This window comes from Carcharhinus amblyrhynchos, unplaced genomic scaffold (genome assembly GCF_965287045.1).
Source record: "Carcharhinus amblyrhynchos unplaced genomic scaffold, sCarAmb.v2.hapA scaffold_37, whole genome shotgun sequence".
Taxonomy (NCBI): Eukaryota; Metazoa; Chordata; class Chondrichthyes; order Carcharhiniformes; family Carcharhinidae; genus Carcharhinus; species Carcharhinus amblyrhynchos.
In genome coordinates this window covers 10,283,992-10,305,413 of record NW_027649778.1, presented here as the reverse complement: position 1 = coordinate 10,305,413, position 21,422 = coordinate 10,283,992, and the positions used below count along the sequence as shown (strand labels likewise).

At 45.5% G+C, this 21,422-nt stretch overlaps 1 protein-coding gene across 3 annotated transcripts in view; it reads right to left on the bottom strand.

Moving 5' to 3' along the window:
• Positions 1-21,422, bottom strand: part of LOC145362126 (mitogen-activated protein kinase kinase kinase kinase 5-like) — a 166,398-nt gene that overhangs the window by 20,512 nt on the left and 124,464 nt on the right. For 2 of the 3 annotated variants that reach the window (XM_080218178.1, XM_080218179.1), the window contains 9 exons: positions 20,512-20,574; positions 19,097-19,178; positions 15,568-15,696; positions 13,279-13,357; positions 10,755-10,810; positions 8,441-8,505; positions 7,562-7,606; positions 4,837-4,885; positions 2,082-2,283 (listed from right to left, as the gene is read on the bottom strand). In XM_080218178.1, the coding sequence (XP_080074304.1) occupies positions 2,082-2,283; positions 4,837-4,885; positions 7,562-7,606; positions 8,441-8,505; positions 10,755-10,810; positions 13,279-13,357; positions 15,568-15,696; positions 19,097-19,178; positions 20,512-20,574 (770 nt within the window). The remainder of the gene's footprint in view (positions 1-2,081; positions 2,284-4,836; positions 4,886-7,561; positions 7,607-8,440; positions 8,506-10,754; positions 10,811-13,278; positions 13,358-15,567; positions 15,697-19,096; positions 19,179-20,511; positions 20,575-21,422) is intronic. The other variant, XM_080218180.1, reaches the window with a different exon arrangement.

Sequence of the window (21,422 nt, the reverse complement as noted above, 5' to 3'; positions counted from 1 at the left end):
GGAGGTCTCTGAGGGTTAGGTTGAGTAAATCCGCCACCGATGGGCCAACACGGAGACGTGGTTTGCTTCAGCTGGGGTGGCACTGAGCAGAGAAGGGATGCCCATGTAATCCCCCAATGGGTTACAGACATTTGCACTCTATCACCAAATCATAAAATCATGGACTACAAGCCTTGTTGTGGAGGTTTGAGCACAAGATCTATGCTTACACTCTGGTGCAGCACTGAGTGTGTGCTGCACTGCTGGAGGTGCCATCTTTCAGGTGAGATGTTAAACCAGTGCCCCCCATCTGCTCTCTCTCAGGTGGGTGTAAGATCCCATGGCACTAATCAAAGAAGTACAGTGGTGGAATTCTCCTCCCATGCCCTGGTCAATAGTTATCCCTCAGCCAGCAGATCGTTTATCTCACTGCTATTTCTGAGATCTTGCTCTGCGTGCTATAACTGGCCTACATAATTGCGAACACTTCCAGAACAATCATTGTCTGTGACGCACTTTGGGGAATTCCGAGGAAGTGAGAAGCTCTCAAAAACTAAACTTTCACCTCAGGAACAATGCCTGACTCCACCTCTGCTTTAATTCACCTGCGGCTAAAAAACGTCACCCCTGCTCTTGCTGCCTGCCCTGGCCAGCCATCCATCTTCTATTCCCCATTGATGACAGCTTGTCCAAACTTTGCTGCCTGTCTGCTAACTCACACCACATCCATCGTCCCTTGCAATTGCTAAAGTACATTGGTCCTCGGTTAAGCAACGATTCGATTTCCAAATCCCTCCGTGGTCTCATCCGTGCCTATTGCTTTAATCTCCAGACCCATAACCTTCACTCCTCCCATTCTGGCCTCCTGCTCATCCCTAATTCTCATGACTTTCATGACCACCTAACTTGCACATCCATAGATGGCCATGATAAATTGTCCATTCGTGTCAGGGGATTAGCAGAGTAAATATATGGGCTTACAGGCATGGGGCCTGGATGGGAACATTATCTGTGCAAACTTGATGGGCCGAATGGCCTCCTTCTGCACTGTAGGGATTCCATGATGATTCTGTGAGTTGATTATTAGCAGCCCCCAGTTCTGGAATTCCCTCATCCTTTTTTCTTCTACACTTTGTTATCTTCCTTTAAGACTTCCTTAAAACTGACCTCTTTGACCAAGTATTTAAACATTTGACCTACCATCCTTTTGGTGCCAATTTAATTCTCGCACTTCTACTCAGATCCCCCTGTTCTTGGCTTCCTACACTGTTCCAATGAAACTCTATGGACTTTACCAACCTTCCAGACTTGCCATTAAATTCAACAACTTGCCGATGGTGTTCCTGCTTTCCCCACTCACGTTTTCTCTGGCTGCATCTTTTGTTTCTTGTCCCATTACATGGGTTATGTTGTTCGCACTGCTGCGTCACAGTGCTAGGAAACCGGGTTCAATTCCCAGCCTCGATGACTGTCTGTGTGGAGTTTGCACATTCTCCCCATGTCTGCGTGGGTTTCCTCCGGGTGCTCCGGTTTCCTCCCACAGTCCAAAGATGTCCGGGTTAGGTTGATTGGCCATGCTAAATTGCCCCTTAGTGTCAGGAGGATTAGCAGGATAAATGTGTGGGGTTACGGGAATAAGGCTTGGGTGGGATTGTGGTTGGTGCAGACTCAATGGGCCAAATGACCTCCTTCTGCTCTGTAAGATTCAACTAAATTACCATCCCCTCTTTCCTTGCATCATCATCTGTTTGTTTTTTTAATCTCTCCCGTTTTCCATTCTATCACAGACCATCCTTCTTGTTCTTCCCATCCCGCTCCCCCACCTCTCAATTCCTGACACTGTTATTGCTAAAAGCCTTTCCCATCTCTAACTTCTTCCCGAATGGATGAAAGATCGTCAATCTGAAGTGTTAACTCGGCTCCTCTCTCCACAGTTGCTGCCTGACCTACTGAGAATTTCCGCTCTTTTTCCCTTCTTATTTGCAATGTCTCTTCGTGCGGCTCGATATCAATCCTTCCTGAATTGACACTTCTGTGGTGAGCCTTGGGTTGTTTCCCTGTGTTAAATTAATATGGCTTATTGATGTGAATTCTTGGCATACCTGAGCCACTGACGTTGACAGCGGAATGCACTGGGCTCCTGGAAATCCCGGGTGCAGGTTGTTTGGGAGCTTTAGCTGCTGATGGACCGCTGGAGCATCGGACCAGCGTGCTCGGCAGGTACTGGCAGCGCGGCCGCTGGTCCACCGTCTTCATCTTCTCCTCATCGGGAATGCTGTCCTCAGAACTGCTGCGGAACTTTGGCTGTGGGCAGCAGAAAGAAGGAAATATTTCAACTCGCTAGGTGGGGTCAGATCTGGATAAAAACCTTGCTGTCCCATCAGGAGGAGAGTCAGCTGGGTAAGGGTCATAGGGCAGTTCGGACATGGACTATCTAACCAGCTAAATAAGTCCCTTTGAAACTACTGGAATTCACTTTTGCAAGTCGGCCCATGGGTAGGCGATGTCTTTTAATTCATTCAAGGGGTGTGGGCATTGCTGGCTGGTGAAGGATTTATTGCCCATCCCTGAGGGCAATCAAATTTAATTGCTTTGGATCTGGACTTACATGTAGGCTAGATCAGGTAAGGATGGCAGATTTCCTTCCCTAAAGGATATTAGTGAACCAGATGAGTTTTTACGACAGTCGATAATGGTTTCATAGTCATCATGATGTGGATATGCCGGCGTTGAACTGGAGTAAACACAGTAAAAAGTCTGACAACACCAGGTTTTAGTCCAACCGATTTATTTAATAGTAAACTCACAAGCTTTCGGGTTAGCCCCTTTGTCAGGTGAATGGAGAGTTCTGGCCTCAGACAGAGCATATAAAGCACAGACAGTTTAGAGATTACTGATTACTAATCAGTCACCTGACGAAGGGGCTAACCCGAAAGCTTGTGAGTTTACTATCAAATAAATTGGTTGGACTAAAACCTGGTGTTGTCAGACTTTTTACTTCATAGTCATCATCAGACTTTTGATTCCAGATTAATTTTTTCATTGAATTCAACTTTCGCCATCTGCTACGGTGGGATTTGAACCCAGTTCCCTGGAGCTTTACCCTGGATCTCTGGATTAATCATCCAACGACAATACCACTACGCCACTGCCTCCCACTTGTATTGTATTCTCACTGTAGAGTCAGAAAGTTTAAGTCTCCCTCCAGAGACTTGAGCACATAATCTAAGCTGACATTCTCAGTGTAACACTCAAGGGTGTAGCACTGACAGAGATGCTATTTTTCAGATGAGATGTTAAACTCTCTGACTTGGGTGCAAATGAGCCCGTTTTGGAGAGGAGCTGGGGCACTCTCCCTGGTGTCCTGTTCAATACCTATCCCCTGAACCAAATCACAGATAGTCTGGCCACTTATCCCAATGCTGTTTGCGCCGACTAGTTGCCAACATTAAAACAGCGACAACGTTTTAAAAGTATTTTATCGGCTGTAAAGCTTTTTTTTTGAAATCCTGGGGTTATGAAAAGTGCTCTATAAATGAGAGCCTTTTCTATAATATCATAGAATTGGCTCATCGAATCTGCACTGACAACAATCCCACCCAGGCCCTACCACTATGGGTAAATTACTGCAGATGCTGGAATCTGAAACCAAGAGAAAATGCTGGAAAACCTCAGCAAGTCTGGCAGCGTCTGTAAGGAGAGAAAAGAGCTGATCTTTTGAGTCCAGATGACCCTTTGTCAAAGCTGACCGCCAGCGAAACGTCAGCTCTTTTCTCTCCTTACTGATATACATCTGAGACCTGCTGAGATTTTCCAGCATTTTCTCTTTCGCTCTCTTTGGGTTCCTATCTCTAGGGGGACATTGTACTGGGTCATGTGCTCAGCAGCAGTGTGGAGCTGTGCTGTAACCATGATCTCCCCTTAGAGAGTATGGCTTTGTGAATTCTTGAAGCTGTGCTCTGATTATCTTGGTGAGAGGCTGTTTCTGTTTCTCAGTGTCTTGAATGGATGGTTGCACACTGGACTCTCACTGTTGAGCTGGGGGAAGAAAGTCCAGTTCTGTAAACTTCTCCATGGGTCCAGAAAAGAGCCAGAGCCCCAAAATGTTCCTGATATGTGCAAGGTGACACCTTACAATCGGAATACCAACCAAAGAAATGGAATGAAAACCCAGTGGCAATCATTCCTAACAGTTACATTGAACTATGAATATTGCACGAGGAGTTCAGAACAAAGGCCATTTTAGGGACGGTGAAAGAAAGTACTTACTTTCTTCATTCAAAGAACTGTGGAAACCTTCTCCCCAAAAACATTGTTGAGGCTGAGGAGCCAACTAACAATTTCAAAACCGAGCTTAGTAGACGTTGTTGGGTTAAGGGTTACGGAACAAAGTGGGGGTGGATGGAGTTGAGGTACAGATCAGACATGAATGGCACAACAGGAGCAATGGGCTGAATACCCTCCTCCTGTTATTATGTCCTCTCTGTTTAACATTCTGACTGTTTGTGTGTTTGGGATATTCTCTGGCTCAGGCCTCAATGGAAACAGCACTATATCTTTTGGCATGGCAGCCTATGAGGCCTAATCTCCCATCTTCATCCTGATAACCTGAACGTGGTTCGATATTGGCTGTTTCAATGGTGAATAAATGGGGAGTCTAGAATATTTATGGAATCGCCACAGTCCAGAATCTTCTAACAGCTAAACCTCAAAGGCAATTTATTTTCTGACACCATACATTGGAGTTTTCAATAATTTTCATCTAAAAAGTTCAGATCCGGATTTCTTTTCCAGCCTCTCTCTTGCTCCTTCTATCATGCTCCCCAGGGGATTCTGAGGGTAGAAAGTGCAACTCACCTTGGGAGGTAATGGTGGGGGAATGTCATCACGCAGGGTCTCCGTCAGTCTGCAACAGATCAGAGAGTAAGATTAAATTCGAACGCACACATCGGGCACTGCAGCTTTGGCCTAGTGTTGGGGTCTCACAATGGCCTGGGCATCAGACACATCCACAGGAGCAGCCTGAGGAACTTCAGCCTGTTTTGATGCAAGACTGTTCCAGATTACTCCTGAACCCTGGGCAGAGGGGGGAGGAGGAGGGGTTAGGTTAGGGTGGTGGGGTTAAATGGAGCTTCTGCCGGACACAGTCTTGTGAAATCAGTTTTTGCTGGACTGCCAGAGGCCGTGCTTGCCATCCAATTAAAAAAAAATGGGAAAAAAAACAGAAGAACTCGGAAATGACTGGCACTGGCCAAAATGGTCTTGTATATCTGAACTTGGTGCTCCTGTAATACTGGCACCAATGGTACTGGTTTTTAACAATTTTAAATTGTACTTTCCTGTGGTGGCACAGTGGTTAGTACTGCTGCCTCACAGTGCCAGAGACCCAGGTTCAGTTCTGGCCCTGGGTGACTGTGTTACAAGTTCTCCCGTGTCTATGTGAGTTTTGTCCGGGTGCTCCAGTTTCCTCCCACAATCCGAAAGACGTGCAGGAGCTTAAAAAAGGTGGTACAATGGTTAGCACTGTTGCCTCACAGTGCCAGTGAACCGGGTTTGATTCCCAACTAGAGTGACTGTCTGTCTGGAGTCTGCACGTTCTCCCTGTGTGTGTGGGTTTCCCCTGGATATTCCAGTTTCCTACCACAGTCCGGAGGACATGCTGGTTAGGTGGATTGGCCATGCTAAATTCTCCCGCAGTGTACCCGAACAGATGCCGGAGTGTGGCGACTAGCGGATTTTTGCAGCAACTTCATTGCCGTGTTAATGTAAGCCTACTTGTGGCAATAATAAAACATAACTTTTAAACTGAAATAGGAAGATAAGACAGATGAATGTGTGGATGGAGAGATGATACAGGATGGAGGGCTTTTGACTCTTGGGACATTGGGACTGGCTCTGGGGGGAGATTGAACCTGTACGGACAGAGCTGGGACTGAGTTCCTTGCTGCTGTTATTAGGGAGATTTTAAACTAACTTGGGAATCAGTTCAAAAAAGGGTATAAGGATAAGCCCAGCAACTGCAAGCCAGTCAATTTAACTTTGGTCATTGGGAAGCTTCTAGAAACACTATTTTGAGATGAAGTTAATAGTCACATGGACAAATGTGGATTAATTAAGGGAAAGCCAGTGTGCATTTCTTTAGGGAAAAGCATGTTTAATCTTGCTGGAGGTATTGAAGAGGGTTGATGAGGGCAATGCTGTTGATGTGGTTTACATGGACTTCCAAGAGACATTCGATACAGTACCACACACCAGACCCATGAGCAAAGTTATACCTCATGGGATAAAATGGACGGTAACAGCATGGATGTGAAATTGGTTGAGTTGCAGGAAACAGAGAGTTAATGGATTTTTTTTGGGTTGGAGGAAGATTTATAATGGAGTTCCCCAAGGGTCAGTGTTGAGACCCTTACTTTCCTTGTATAAAATGACAAAAACATTGGTGTTCAGGGCACAGTTTCAAAGTTTGCAAATGATACAAAACTCAGAAGCATTGTGAATTCTGTAGGAATAGTGTTGAACTTCAAAAGACATGGACAAGTTGGTGGAATGGGTGACATATGGCAGATGAAGTTTAATACAGAGATGGAGACACAGTATGAAATAGGGGACACAACTCTAAAGGAGGTGCAGGAATAGAGGGTCCTCAGTGTACATGTGTATTTTGATTTGATTTGGTTTTATTTATTATTGTCACATGTCTTAGCATACAGTGAAAAGTATTGTTTCTTGCATGCTATATAGACAAAGCATACCGATCACTGAGAAAGCAGAGTGCAGAATGTCATGTTACAGTCATAGCTAGAGTATAGAGAAAGATCAACTTAATGAAAAGAGTTAGAATAAAGTTTTAGAAGCACAGATAGGAGAGTGTGGCTAATGAAACTTTCAGACTTTGGGTGGGTAGCCATTGCACGTCCATTCCATTCGTTTGAAAATGGCTCAGTGGGGGTTAGGAAGGCACAGGCAAATCGGCCAGCAATGCACAATTATTCCTCCATCTGTCTCAGCTTATACCCTCATCAGACTCTACAAATCTCACTAACTGTCCCCGCTGGAGACAATACACATCTCTTTAACATGTGCTTAACCCTCTCTCCACTCACATTGTCTGTACCTTTAAGACTTGATTACCTGTAAAGACTCACATTCCAATCATTATTTTGTAAATTGAGTTTGTGTCTTTATATGCCCTGTTTGTCAACAGAACTCCCCACTCACCTGATGAGGGAGTAGTGCTACCAAATAAACCTGTTGGACTTTAACTGGTGTTGTGAGACTTCTTACTCTTTTCCTACCAGAAACAGAGCGGCAGGCAGAGAGAGAGAGATACAGATCCTCAACCTGGGGAATGTCCATTGTTCAGAATAGAGAGAGACAGAGCCTGGTTAGGGGCTGTTGGTGATATCTCCTGTTGGATAGCCTCGGTTGACACTGATACACCCGAGACATTCCTAGCTGAGACAGATATACCCAGGGAGATCATTTGGTTTGCCTCATTTAAATGGGGAAGATGATCAGTTAGTGACCAGCTCCCTTCTCCGCCACGAACATCAGACTCTACACAAGAACCATCACCTACACAGCAACGTCATCGTAATCATCATCTGAATCCGATGTCTTCCCCCTGCAGACAGACAGAGTGAGTTTCAGCCTTTATTTGCTTATTCCTGTTACATATGATTCACCCTCCCCAGCCTGTGAGCCTCAGTGCCCTCCCCAATATCAGCAGCATAGACATATAAACACACACGCATGCAAAGAACACACACATGTAATATGCACACATCAGTTTACATTTAAACATGTACAGATGCTTTTTATTCATCGGATGTGGGCATCGCTGGCTCGGCCAGCATTTATTGCCCATTCCCTAGGTTCGTTAGGCCATTGCAGAGGACATTTAAGAGTTAACCACATTGATGTGGCTCCGGAGTCACATGTAGGCTGGTCAGGGTAAGGATGGCAGATTTCCTGCCCTTAAGGACGTTAGTGAACCAGATGGGTTTTTTTCCGAGAATCAACAATGGTTTTGTGGTCATCAGTGGATTCTTAATTCCAGATGTTTATTGAGTTCAAATTCACTATCTGCTATGATAGGATTCAAACCCAAGTCCCCAGTCTACCAGTGCATTACTCTGGCTTTCTAGACTACTAGTCCTGTGATAATACCACTATGCCATTGCCCACATGTCTGCACATGTAACCGCATATGTAAACACACAGCTGAGCACGTACGTATCAATAAATACACATGTAAACATGCACACAATCATGCACACACAAGTAAACATGCAAACATATGTAAACATATTGGCAAACATGCATAAGCACCTACACATGCTTATGCACTTACAGATTTACATGCATGTCTTCACACAGGCACACATTAACATATGCATGCTTGCACACATTGTCATTTCTTTGAATGCCACACAGCCCCTGAAGGTGACCATCTTACCCGTCCGTCCTTCCAGAAAAGGACATGTTCGATGAGGAACCTGAATTCTGCTCTGCAGACTGAACCTGGATGAAGGGAATAAATTAAAAATAAATAAAATCATGAATTGATATTTCAATACTCTGTCTGTGACCCGCAGAGTCTTCCTCAGATACTAACGGAAGGAGACTTGAACCACTATTCATGATTGGATCACAGTGATGACTTAAGGCTGCCAATTGCTTGCAAGTTAAACACAACAGTAAGGAAGTTCAAGAGATGAGGTCATTGCAGACTGTGTAGGATCAAAGAGAGTGAGACTGAATTGGCTACAGTCACACTGGGCTGTGAGATAAGGCTGGACTGCAAGGCTAGGCAGTGTTAGGCTGGATTGTGTCGCATCAGGGTAGGGTCAGAGCGAACTGTGGGGTCAGGCAGGGTCAAAGTGGACTGTGTGGTGTCACGCACTGTCAGAGTGGACTGTGTAAGGTCACACAGGGTCAGAGTGGACTGTGTGGGGTCACATAGGGTCAGAGCGGACTGTGTGGGGTCACGCAGGATCAGAGTAGACTGTGTGGGGTCACACAGGATCAGAGTGGACTGTGTGGGGTCATACAGGATCAGAGTGGACTGTGGGGTCAGGCAGAGTCAGATATGACTGTGTGGGGTCACGCAGGGTCAGAGTGGACTGTATGGTATCAGAGTGGACTATGGAGTCAGGCAGGGTCAGACAGTACCATGTGGGGTCAGGCAGAGTCAGACAGGACCTTGTGGGGTCAGGCAGAGTCAGACAGGACTGTGTGGGGTCATGCAGGGTCAGACAGGACTGTGTGGGGTCATGCAGGGTCAGAGTGCACTGTGTGGGGTCATACAGGGTCAGAGTGGACTGTGTGAGGTCACGCAGGGTCAGACAGGACTGTGTGGGGTCACGCAGGGTCAGACAGGACTGTGTGGGGTCATGCAGGGACAGACAGCTGTGTGGGGTCATACAGGGTCAGAGTGGACTGTGTGGGGCCACGCAGGGTCAGAGTGAAATGTGTGGGGTCACAAAGGGTCAGAGTGAAATGTGTGGGGTCACAAAGGGTCTGACAGGTCTGTGTGGGGTCATGTAGGATCAGAGTGGACTGTGTGCGGTCACACAGGGTTATACAGGACTGTAGGGTCACGCAGGGTCAGACAGGACTATGTGAGGTCATACAGGGTCAGACTGGATTGTGAGAAGTCAGACAGAGCCAGTCTGGATAGTGTGGGGTCAGAGATGGTGAGACAGTTCAGGTTAGCAAGGCACAAGATCGCCTTTGGAATAGATCTAAAGTGACACTGCTCAACCCCAGTGACTACCCCTGTCAGGAGGACATTCTGCCCCCTTCCTCCACCCTGGTCTAGATCTGTACAGGAGACATAACCCCTATCCAAACAGTTTACACTTGAATATAAGCCTGTCATGGCTCATGGGATAATACTTTTGCCTCCGTGTCAGAAGATTGTTGAATCAAATCCTGTCCCAGAACCCTGAACACAAAATTCTAGCTGACATTCAGTACTGAAGGTGTGCCACAATATCAGAGATACTGTCTTTCTGAAGAATGTCCTCCCAAGCGGGGGTGAACAATCACACAGCACAATTTTGAAGTAGATCAGGGGAGATTTCCCCATTGCTCTAGGGCAATATTTTTCCCCCAGTCAATCAATAGTCATGAACATACTTGCTGTTTGTGGGACCATCTATATTGACTATTGTGTTTTCCTCATCGAAACCATTCAGGAATGCCTCATTGGCTGTGAGGCACTTTGGGAGGACCTGAGGTTGTGCAAGGCACAGGTTTGTTCTTCCTTACTGCGCAATTCATAGTGGCTGTGCCTATTGCTATCTGTACCATTCAGAACTTCATAGGACTTCCGCTGACTGACTCCGTGTTATAGGCATAGATGTTTACAGCAAGGAAACAAGCCTTTTGGCCCAACTTGTCCATGCTGTCCAGTTTTTACCATTAAGCTAATCCCAGTTGCCCGCATTTGACCCATATCCTTCGAGACCAATCTTACTCATGTAACTGTCTAAATGCTTTTTAAAAGACAAAATTGTACCCACCTCTACTACTACTCCTGGCAGCTTGTTCCAGATACTCACCACCCTCTGTGTGAAAAAATTGCTCCTCTGGACCCTTTTGTAACTCTCCCCTCTCACCTTAAAGCTATGCCCTCCAGTTTTAAACTCCCCTTCCATTGGGCAAAGATGTTGACTACACCCTTATCTATGCCCCTCATTACTTTATAGACCTCTATGAGATCACCCCTAAGTTGTATTGACCGAGTTAAGTCGGTGAAGCCTCACCTTATTCTGCCAGGACTCTTCCCTCTGTATGGCTTGTTCAAACCGAATCTTGTGAACTGCAAAAACATTGTCAGGTTGTCAGAAGCCATCAAAGCTTTAAGGCGATTCACATTTCTTTGAGCTAATATTCTTCACCAAGTCTGCCAAGCTCTATATTAGCTACTGCCACAGAAACTTGGTCCAAGTTTGGGACATCAGAAGACAACAAATGCAAAAACTTCAACCTGCCTCCAGTGCATACTTGGTAGTGGTGGTGGTGGTGGTCGGGGTGGGGTGGGGGGAGAAACTAACTCCCCTACCCAATTGCCTGGTTATAAGTTCCCTTTCAACATGTGAAATAATTTTTTTCTATTTGTTTTTGAGATGTGGGCAGCATTTGTTGCACTCCTCTAGCTGACCTTGAATTGAGCTTGCTAGCTCCTCCAGCAAGTCAACCACATTGCAGTGTGTTCAGAGTCACATGTAGGCCAGACCGGGTAAGGACAGCTGATTTCCTTCCCTGAAGGACATTAAGTGAACCAGATAGGCTTTTACAACAAGACAGTAGTTTCACCATTATTATTAAAGAGGTTAGCATTCTATCCCTGATTTATTCATTCATTGAATTTAACCTCTCCCGGTTGCCGACTCAGGCAGACCATTTCAGATCATAATTTACTGAATTAAAAAAAGCTTCAAGTTTCTATGCCAATGATTTTAAACTCTCTAGTTCTTGACCGTTCTGCGGACGTAAAGGGTTTCATCTCATTTACTTGATCAGAAGATAAAACATCTCAAGTGTTTCATATCAGATGAAACAATCTACAATCTTAACTTTCACAACCACATTTTAGACCTGGATTTTTTTCTTGCTAACCTGCCACAATTGGGGAGGAAAGTGTTGGTGGTGTGGTAGTGGTGGTGGTGGGGTGGCGGTGGGGTTGGGGGGGGAGGTGCTGTGGCAAGGTCTCTGGAGCTCGGCACAGCCTCTCCACCCTGACACAACATGGTGGCAAAGTGGGTAGCACTGCTGCCTCACAGTGCCAGGGGACCCGGGTATGATTCCTGGCTTGGGTCATTATCTGTGTGAAGTCTCCTCCGTGTCTGCGTGGGTTTTCTCTGGGTACTCCGGTTTCCTCCCACAGTCAGAAAGATGTGCTGGTTAGGTGCATTGGCCATGCAAAATTCTCCCTCAGTGTACCCGAACAGGCGTGGTGACTAGGGGATTTTCACTGTAACTTCATTGCAGTGTTAATGTAAGCCTACTTGTGACACTAAACTTTAAACATTGATTTCCCCTGACCTCACACCCCTGAAAATGGCCACTTTTATCCCACCACCATGTAAAAATCATGGCAGGTAAACAGGTTGAGGAAGCTATTCCATTTGCCAGCCTTGGTTCACTGCCCCCTAGGGATAGCCAAGAGATGGATGGAGATTCCTGGGACAGCAGTGGAAGAGCACTTTCTGGAGCAGAGTGCCCCTTATTGAGTTCCACTTCTTCCCTTGGGGTCTTGTGTTTTTCAGACCTGCGTAAAGGCCAGGAATGTCCTTGAGGCCTCGCCATCAGACATGGAGCTCTCACAATGAAAAATCCAATAGGAAACAGAATTACAAAGAACATAGAGCACAGGAACAGGCCATTCAGTCCAACTGGTCCATGCCTCAGCTTATGTTCCACACTAACCTCCTCCCACACCTTCTTCATCTCCTAATCCTTTCTGCCAATGGATTTATTTATCTTCTCCTTAAATACATCAGTGCTTTTTTTTTCCCAGCTATTTAGTACCTTTGGTTGTGATTTTTCACATTCTCGTTGCTCTGAGTAGAGAAATTTCCTGAACTTCCTATCGGATTTATTCGTGACTATCATATTTATAATGCCTAATTTTGGATTCCCTCATAAGTTTGTTTGTTTATTTGGGGTGTCACAAGTAGGCTTATGTTAACGCTGCAATGAAGTTACTATGAAAATCCCCTAGTCGCCAGACTCTGGCATCTGTTCGGGTACACTGAGGGAGAATTTAGCTTGGCCAATGCACCTAACCCGCACGTCTTGCAGACTGTTGGAGGAAACTAGAGGAAACCCACACAGACACGGGGAGAACATGCATACTCCGCACAGACAGTGACCCAAGCTGGGAATCGATCCCTAACCCCTGGCGCTGTGAAGCAGCAGTGCTAACCACTATGCCACCATGCCACCCGTTGTAGAAGCATGTTCCCTATGAATATCTTGTCAAATCCCTTCATTATTTAAGAACTCTGCATCAGGGTACCCACCTAAGTCTTTTCTAGAAAGGAGAACCTCAGCCAGTTCACTCTTCCTGATAGGAATAACCTCTCAGTTCTGATTCATCCTTGCAGATCAGGATGAAAGGCAGAATTCTCGCCTCAATATTCCTTAGGTGGAAAGAGGAAATTCCAGGCTTCGAAGTTCAAGAACAAAAGCTATTGCACACCTGTACAATCCATTGAGGGATATTTTTTCCCTCAAATTAAACTGCTTGTCAGCGCTGACATTATGGTGAATCTGCAAACTTACGCTTTATTTCCGAATTCGTTCTCTCTGCTTGTGTGTGCCGGTTGGTCGAGTGAATCCTACGTGGGACTGCGGGAGGAGGCTGTAGAGAAGAAAAAGGGTCAAAAGGTGATTCAGTATCTCACCGCTGAGTCACGTCCTCATGCTGGTCAGATAGAGAGTAAAGTTCCCTCTACGCTGCTCAATTCACTGAATGTGGAATCCCTACAGTGCAGAAGGAGGCCATTTGGCCCATTGAACGTTCACTGACCACAATCCCACCCAGGTTCTATCCCCGTAACCCCACATGTTTACCCTGCCACTCACCCTGACATTAAGGGGCAGTTTAAAGTTAAAGTTTATCTATTACGCACCCGTGAAATTCCCCTAGTCGCCACTCTCTGGCACCTGTTCGGGTCAATGAACCCAACCAGCACGTCTTTCAGAATATGGGAGGAGAATATGCAAACTCCACGCAGACAGTGACCTGAGGCCAGAATTGAACCCAGGTCCCTGGCGTTGTGAGGCAGCAGTGCTATCTATATCACCATGCTGCCCACATGGCATGGCCAATCCATCTAACTTGCATATCTTTGGACTGTTGGTGGAAACTGGAGCACCCAGAGGAAACCCACGCAGACACGGGGACAATGTGCAAACTCTACACTGACACGGCTGGAATTGAACCAGGGTCCCTGGCACTGTGAAGCACAGTAAGAAGTCTCACAACACCAGGCCAACAGGTTTATTTGGTAGCAAAATCCACTAGCTTTCGGAGTCTGTTCTTTCATCAGGTAAGTGGAGTTCTGTGAAGCAGCAGAACTAACCACTGTGCCACCAACATCTCCCAGGACCGATACTCTTCAATTCTTGCAGTACGCAAGGAACTGTATTTGCTGCTCTGTTACTAACAATGCAGGTCCCAGAGCTGAAAACATGAACTGGACTTGAGTAGAGGCTCCGCTGGGGGAACTGTCAGAAAATGAGAACAGCAGCTTTGGATTGTACAGCTGGAAGACTGTAGATACGTTCACAATAAAAGGCGCTTATACAGTAAACTGGCAGTGGGGACTGTGCAGGGTGGGGAAAAGGACATGAATAGATTTCTGTTGTCTGTGTACTGCATTGGGGAGGTTGAACTCCCCCAATTCCAGTAGGAGGGAGGGCTGCATTTGTCTCAATCCAAGGATGAAAGAGGCCTGAACTTCCCCCAATTCCAGGAGGAGGGAGATTCCTGCATTTTCCCTATTCCAGTCAGGACTAAGATTTGCACTTCCCCAATCCCAGCAGGAGGGAGAGCAGCACTTCCCACAATCCCAATAGGAGGGAAGGCTGTGCTTCCTGCAATCCAGCAGGAGGGAGGTCCTAAACTTACTCCAATCCCAGTAGGATGGAGGGCTGCACTTCCACCAATCCCAATAGGAGGGAAGCCTAAACTTCCCCCATCCCATTAGAATGAAGGGCTGCACTTGCCCCAATCCCAGTAGGAGGGAGGCCTGAACTTTCCCAAATCCAGTTGGACATAGAGCTGCACTTCCCCCAATTCCAGTAGAACATAGAACCCTGCAGTGCAGAAACAGGCCCTTCGGCCCATCGAGTCTGCACCAACCACAATCCCACCCAGGCCCTATCCCTATATCCCTAAACTTCTCCCAGTTCCAGTAGGAGGGAGACCTGAACTTTCCCCATTCCATTAGGACACAGAGCTGCACTTCCCCCAATTCCAGTGGAAGGGAGGCCTAAACTTCCCCCAATTCCAGTGGAAGGGAGGCCTAAACTTCCCCCAATTCCAGTGGAAGGGAGGCCTAAACTTCCCCCAATTCCAGTGGAAGGGAGGCCTAAACTTCCCCCAATTCCAGTAGAAAGGAGGTCTGAACTTTCAGGCCTCCAGTAAGAGGGAGGGCTGCACTTGTCTCAATCCCAGGAGGAAGGGGGCCTGAACCTCCCCCAGTTCCAGGAGGAGTGAGATGCCTGCATTTCCTCCATTCCCATCAGGACTGAGATCTGCATTTCCTCCAATCCCAGTGGACTGAGGCCCAACTGCCTCTAATCACAGTAGGAGAGAGATGTCTGCATTTAAACAATCTCAGTAGGACTACCTCAATCCAAAAAGAAAGAAAACTGCACTTTGCCCAATCTGAGTAGGAGTGAAACCTGAACAGCCCCTAAACCCAAGTCGCAGGAACTAGCCTACACTTTCCCCAGTGCCAGTAGTGAGTAGATACCTGCATATCTTTTGTGACCCCAGTAACAAGAGGAGACCAAGCCCCAGTAGGAATGGGAGCAGTAAGGGGATGCAGCACAGGTACTCACAGTGTAACGTACCTCTAGGTCATCTTCATCCAACTCTTGAATACTGGAATGTTTCTCTGGATTCCGGAGCTTATCAATTAGTTCATGAACCAGGACCCGGCTAAGGCCAGACTGTGCCACAAACTGGTGCTAAACACGAGCAAGTGAAACAGGATCAAAGGGCGGAAGAAAGGGAAGGAAATAGTGAAGGAAAGAAAGGTAGATAAAAGAAAATGTTGAAAGAGGGGAAAGGGAGAGCAGGAGACACGAGAGACAAAGGAAGAGATGGTGGGTAGGAAAGAAAGATACTCAGCTTAAAAATGTCAACATTTGTACAATCATTTAGCACAAAGCCCATTCAGCCCATTGTGCCTGTGCCAGCCCTTTGAACTGAACTCACTGCATTGCTCTTTCCTCATAGCCCTGATTTTTTTTTAAACCTTAAAATTCCCTTTTGAAAGTTTATTATACTATTGAATCTGCCTCCACTGTCCTTTCTATCAGTGCATTCCCAATTACAACAACTTACTGTGTACAAAAATAAATTCTCCTCATTTCCCCCTCTGCTTGTTTTGTCAATTATTTTAAACCTCTGTCCCCAGATTTAGAACGTGGAACAGTAAAACACAGGAAAGGCCCTTCAGCCCATGATGTTGTGCCGAACATGACACCAAATTGAACTAACCCCTTCTGCCTGCCTTTGGTCCGTATCCCTCTATTTCTTGCATGGTCATGTGCTTATCTAAAAGCCCCTTAAACAGTCCTATCGTATCTGCCTCCACCACCACCCCGGCAGTGTGTTCCAGACACCTACCACTCTTTGTGTAAAAAATTTGCCCCTCACATTTCCTTTGAACTTTCCCCCTCTCACCTTAAGTGCATGCCCCCTAGTATTAGACAATTCAACTCTGGGAAAAAGATTCTGACTGTCAACCCCCTCTATAATTTTATAGACTTCTATCAGATCACCCCTCAGTCTCCGCCACTCCAGAGAAAACAACCCTAGTTTGTCCAGCCTCTCTTTATAGCTCATACCCTCTAATCCAGGCTATGTGCCCTGTGCTCTTTTGTGCCCTCTCCAAAGCCTTTGCATCCTTCCTGTAATGTGGTGACCAGAATTGAAAGCAATAGTCTTAATGTGGCCTAACCAAAGTTTTATAAAGCTGCAACATGTCATCCTGACTCTTGTATTTACCCCGACCACAAAGGCAAGCATGCCACATACCTTCTTTGCCACCCTATCTACTTGTGTGGCCACTTTCAGGGAGCTATGGATTGAACCCCAAGATCTCTCTGAACATCAATGCTGTTCAGGGTCCTGACATTAACTATATACTTACCTTTAACATTTTGCCTCCCAAAGTGCAGCCACCTCACACTTGCCTGGATTAAACTCCATCTGTCATTTGTCTTCCCATATCTGCATATGATCTATATCGCACTGTATCCTTTGACAACCTTCTGTACTAGCCACAACTCCACCTATCTTTGTGACGTCTGCAAACTTACTAACCACCCAACTACTTTTTCATCCTAATCATTTATATATATATTACAAACAGCAGAGGTGCCAGTCTGGATCCCTGTGGAACACCACTAGTCATGGATCTACAGCCAGAAAAACACCCTTCCACATTAAGCTCTGACTTCTATGAGCAAGCCAATTCTGAATCCAAATAGCCAAATCACCATGGATCCCATGGATCTTAATTTTCCGATCCTTCTGCAAGTGAAAACAGTTTCTTCTTATTTTTAGCAAAACCCTTCATAATTTTGTATGCCTCTAAGTCTTCCCTCGACATTTGTTCTAATGAGAGAAATCCTACTTTTCTTGTCTGTTTGCATCACTGAAGTACTCATCTCTGTAATCATTTGAGTACATTTTCTTAATATGTTATCAGTTTTCCAGACTCTGGAAGGCTGTAGTTTGTAGTATGCTGCGCCACTGTTCCTGGCTGGATTGGAGCTGATTGTGTAAACCACCTCAGCAGTTGAGCCCGGAGATCATGCTGTAATAAGGATTGAGCTGTCCTTCAGTCACTGCTGGAAAAATCACCCTGCTTTTATCTGGCGACATTACTGTACTTGCAGCCATGAGCTCTGTTTGCTGTAGTTTGAGGGAGTCTTTAAGTTTAAAATTTTGAAGTTTATTTATTAGTGTAACAAGTAGACTTACATTAACGCTGCAATGAAGTTACTGTGAAAATATCCGAGTTGCTACACTCCAGCACCTGCTCGGGCACACTGAGGGAGAATTTAGTATGGCCAATGCACCTAACCACCACGTTTCTCATGCTGATCTAGAAGGAACTCTCCCAGTGTAGACAATAAAAATATAACAAAGCTTACTCCAACTTATAAATCAAAGAAAGTGCAGGAAAGATTTATTAGGATGCTATCGGGACTTGATGGTTTGAGTTATAAGGAGAGGCTGGATAGACTGGGACTTTTTTCTCTGGAGCGTAGGAGGCTTAGGGGTGATTTTTTAGAGGTCTATAAAATAATGAGGGACATAGATTAACTAGATAGCCAATATCTTTTCCCAAAGGTAGGGGAGTCTAAAACTAGAGGTCATGGGCTTAAAATGAGAGGGGAGAGATACAGAAGTGTCTAGAGGGGCAATTTTTTCACACAGAGGATGGTGAGTGTCTGGAACAAGCTGCCAGAGGTAGCAGTAGAGGTGGGTACAATTTTGTCTTTTAAAAAGCGTTTAGACAGTTACATGGGTAAGATGGATATAGAGAGATATGGGCCAACAACGGGCAGTTGGGACTAGCTTGACGATAAAAACTGGGTGGCATGGACAAGTTGGGCCAAAGTTTCCATGCTGTAAATCTCTATGAATCTAAAAAAAAGGTTTAATAAAGAAAGTTCATTACTTCAAACTTAAGGCCTTATCCTGGGCCATTCCAAGCAATACAACAATTCCCAACAAGTCAGCTGATCATCACATTATTTTGTCAATGGTTACATGTTTTACTGGGTCAGCTGACCCTTACAAACCCTTACAACTTGTTACCATCGGTCACATTACAGCAGATCCAATGTAATCACCGGTTACATCCTAACATTCTGGACTGTGGGAGGAAACCGGAGCACCCAGAGGGAACACACATAGACACAGGGAGAATGTGCAAACAGTGACCCAAGCTGGGAACCGAACACGGGTCCCTGGCGCTGTGAGACAGCAGTGTTAACCACCATGCCACCTTATTAAACAGACTCTGTAGACTGTTAGACATAGTTAAGCACCCAAAGTTCTCTGATAATCACACTGTGCCTAAAGTTTTAATAGAGGGTTTTCTGAGCTGCAGTGGATCCTGGGATAGTTCTGTCACCATCATATTGTCGCATCATGACAGCAAAAGAGCAAGGATGGCATTTAGCTTCAAGGTAAAAGGATCAGATCATGATCTTTGGGTTGCAAGGTGAGAGGACACCAGCAGTTACCAACTGTGAATGTGCAGATCTGTCAGCATGTGACCACAGGTTAATGTTCCAACTCAACCCAGACTTTTGATCTAGACGCAGGATCTGTGCTTGTACTTACCGTTAGCATCTTGCTGGCAGCTGGTCTCTTCTTCGGATTCTTTGTTAATGTCAGCTTGGCAAAGTTGTGAAATGCTGCGCTCCTGGGCGGGAAGAGGGAAAAGGTCATGCCTTCTGACTCCCATAACTAAAGATCAATGCCTCCCCCACTCCATTAACACCCCAAAGCCAGGAGGTTAATTCCTTTGCTTCTCCACTGTGAGTTCACACGAACTGGCCATTTGGCCCAACTGGCTGATGATCCAGTGTTGATGCTCCACATGAGTTTCCATCTGTCCACCTTCATCTAACCCTGTCAACATATCCTCTATACCTTTTTCCCTTGTGTACCGTAGCATCTCCTTGAAGGCATCTATATTATTCACCTCAACAATTCCTTACGCCACATTCCCACCACTCTGAGTAAAGAAGTTTCTCCTGAATTCTCTGTTGGATTTTTTTTAGTGACTATCTTGCATTTACAATGCTTAGTTTGTTCTGTCCCATTACATCTTATTGAAATCTACTTTATCATAACCTGTAATTTAAAAAAACTCTATTAACTCATTCAGAAATTCTAGTTGTACAATCACATGCTATCTCAATCTACTGGATTCCTCCTGTTACCAGATCGTAAGATATTGGAGCAGAATTAGGCCACTCAGCCCATTGAAACTGCTCTGCCATTCAATTATAACTGATATGATTCTCATCCCCATTCTCCTGCCTTCTCCCTGTAACCCTTGATCCCCTTATTGATCAAGCACCTATCTATCTCTGCCTTAAAGACACTCAATGTCCTTGCCACTACAGCCCTCTGTGGCAATGAGTTCCACAGATTTACCACCCCCTGGCTGAAGAAGTTCCTTCTCATCTCAGTTTTAAAGGAGCATCCCTTCACTCTGAGGTTGTGCCCTCAAATTCTAGTCTCTCCCACTAGTGGAAACATCCTCTCCACGTCCACTCTATCCAGGCTTTTCAGTATTCTGTAAGTTTTGATTAGATTCCCCCTCATTCTTCTAAACTGCATTGAGTATAGACCCAAACTCCTCAATCTCTCCTCATATGACAAACCCTTTATTCCTGGGATTATTCTTGTGAACCTGCAGACTCGATGGACTGAATGGTCCCCTGCACTGTAGGGATTCCATGATTCTATGAAGAGTTTCTTAAAATCTAGCTGAACTAAAAGAGGTTCATTATTCACTTGGAGGTCACTCTCTGATTTACTTTGTGCACAAGACTGAACTTTGTACACATGGCATGTGTGCTTGCCAATTTGTTTAGCGCTCAAATAAGCTGTGTTGAGGACGAGCATAAATCGTAACAGAGAGAAAGCTGGGAACCGTAAACAAGATAAAAAATAATTAACAAATAAATTTTTCAGTTGCTGAATGTGAAAATATTCTGGTTTAAAAGATCCAAAATTAAACTTACCATTTTCCTTTATCCTTTAACTTGGGTGGCTGGTAACCACTTTTGGACATTAGAAAGAGCACCCTGGATAAAACAGAGAACATTAGTCTCCAGTGCCCCTGAGAAAGAGACAGCAGCAAGCAAATACGAACAGAGGCAAAGAGACAGGCAAGGGTATACAGAGAGGAGGAGAGACAGATGTACAGAGGCAAAGAGAAAGAAATACAAAAAGATGGAGAGACAGACAGACAGAGAAGCAGATGACTTGTCCACATCTAACAGCATGCTGATCAAATCTCTTGTGTGGTGTGTGTTGGTGTGCCGTGTGTGTGTACACTTGTGTGCATGTTTGTGTGTGTGTATTACCTTTGTGCGGCTTGTTTGCTCCTTGTGTGCTACATTTTGGATTGCTGGATGGCTGTGCACCTACGCAGCTTAAGAGTCAACATTGATGTCAACCACTCCATGTGGCACCAGGTATCACATTCTCACCACTCTCAAGTTAAAGTAGCATCTCCTTTATTTCTTATTGCAGTTATTATGACCATTTCGTTTTAGACTTCCCTACAAGTAAAAAGATCTTTGTCTCATAGTTTTAAAGATCTCCAAACCAGGTCACCCCGCCCCCGCCTTGAGATTTTCCTATTCTGGAGAAAAGAGCTCCAACCTGTTCTGATAGATATAGACCGGAGCGATTCGGCTATTCATGCTGGCAGGATCTTCAATGGTGAACCCCCCTGCAACGGGTTCCCAGTGCATTCAACAGGAAGCACTGTGGACAACAGCAGGACCAGAAGGTCCCACTGCCAACCAATGGCAGGTTGGCTGCAACGAAACAACATGGCAGATCGCACAGAAAATCCCGTCCATAATCTCTCAGTTCTAACACCATACTTGAGGTTTAAATTCACAAACTGGCTTCAGTATCAGGA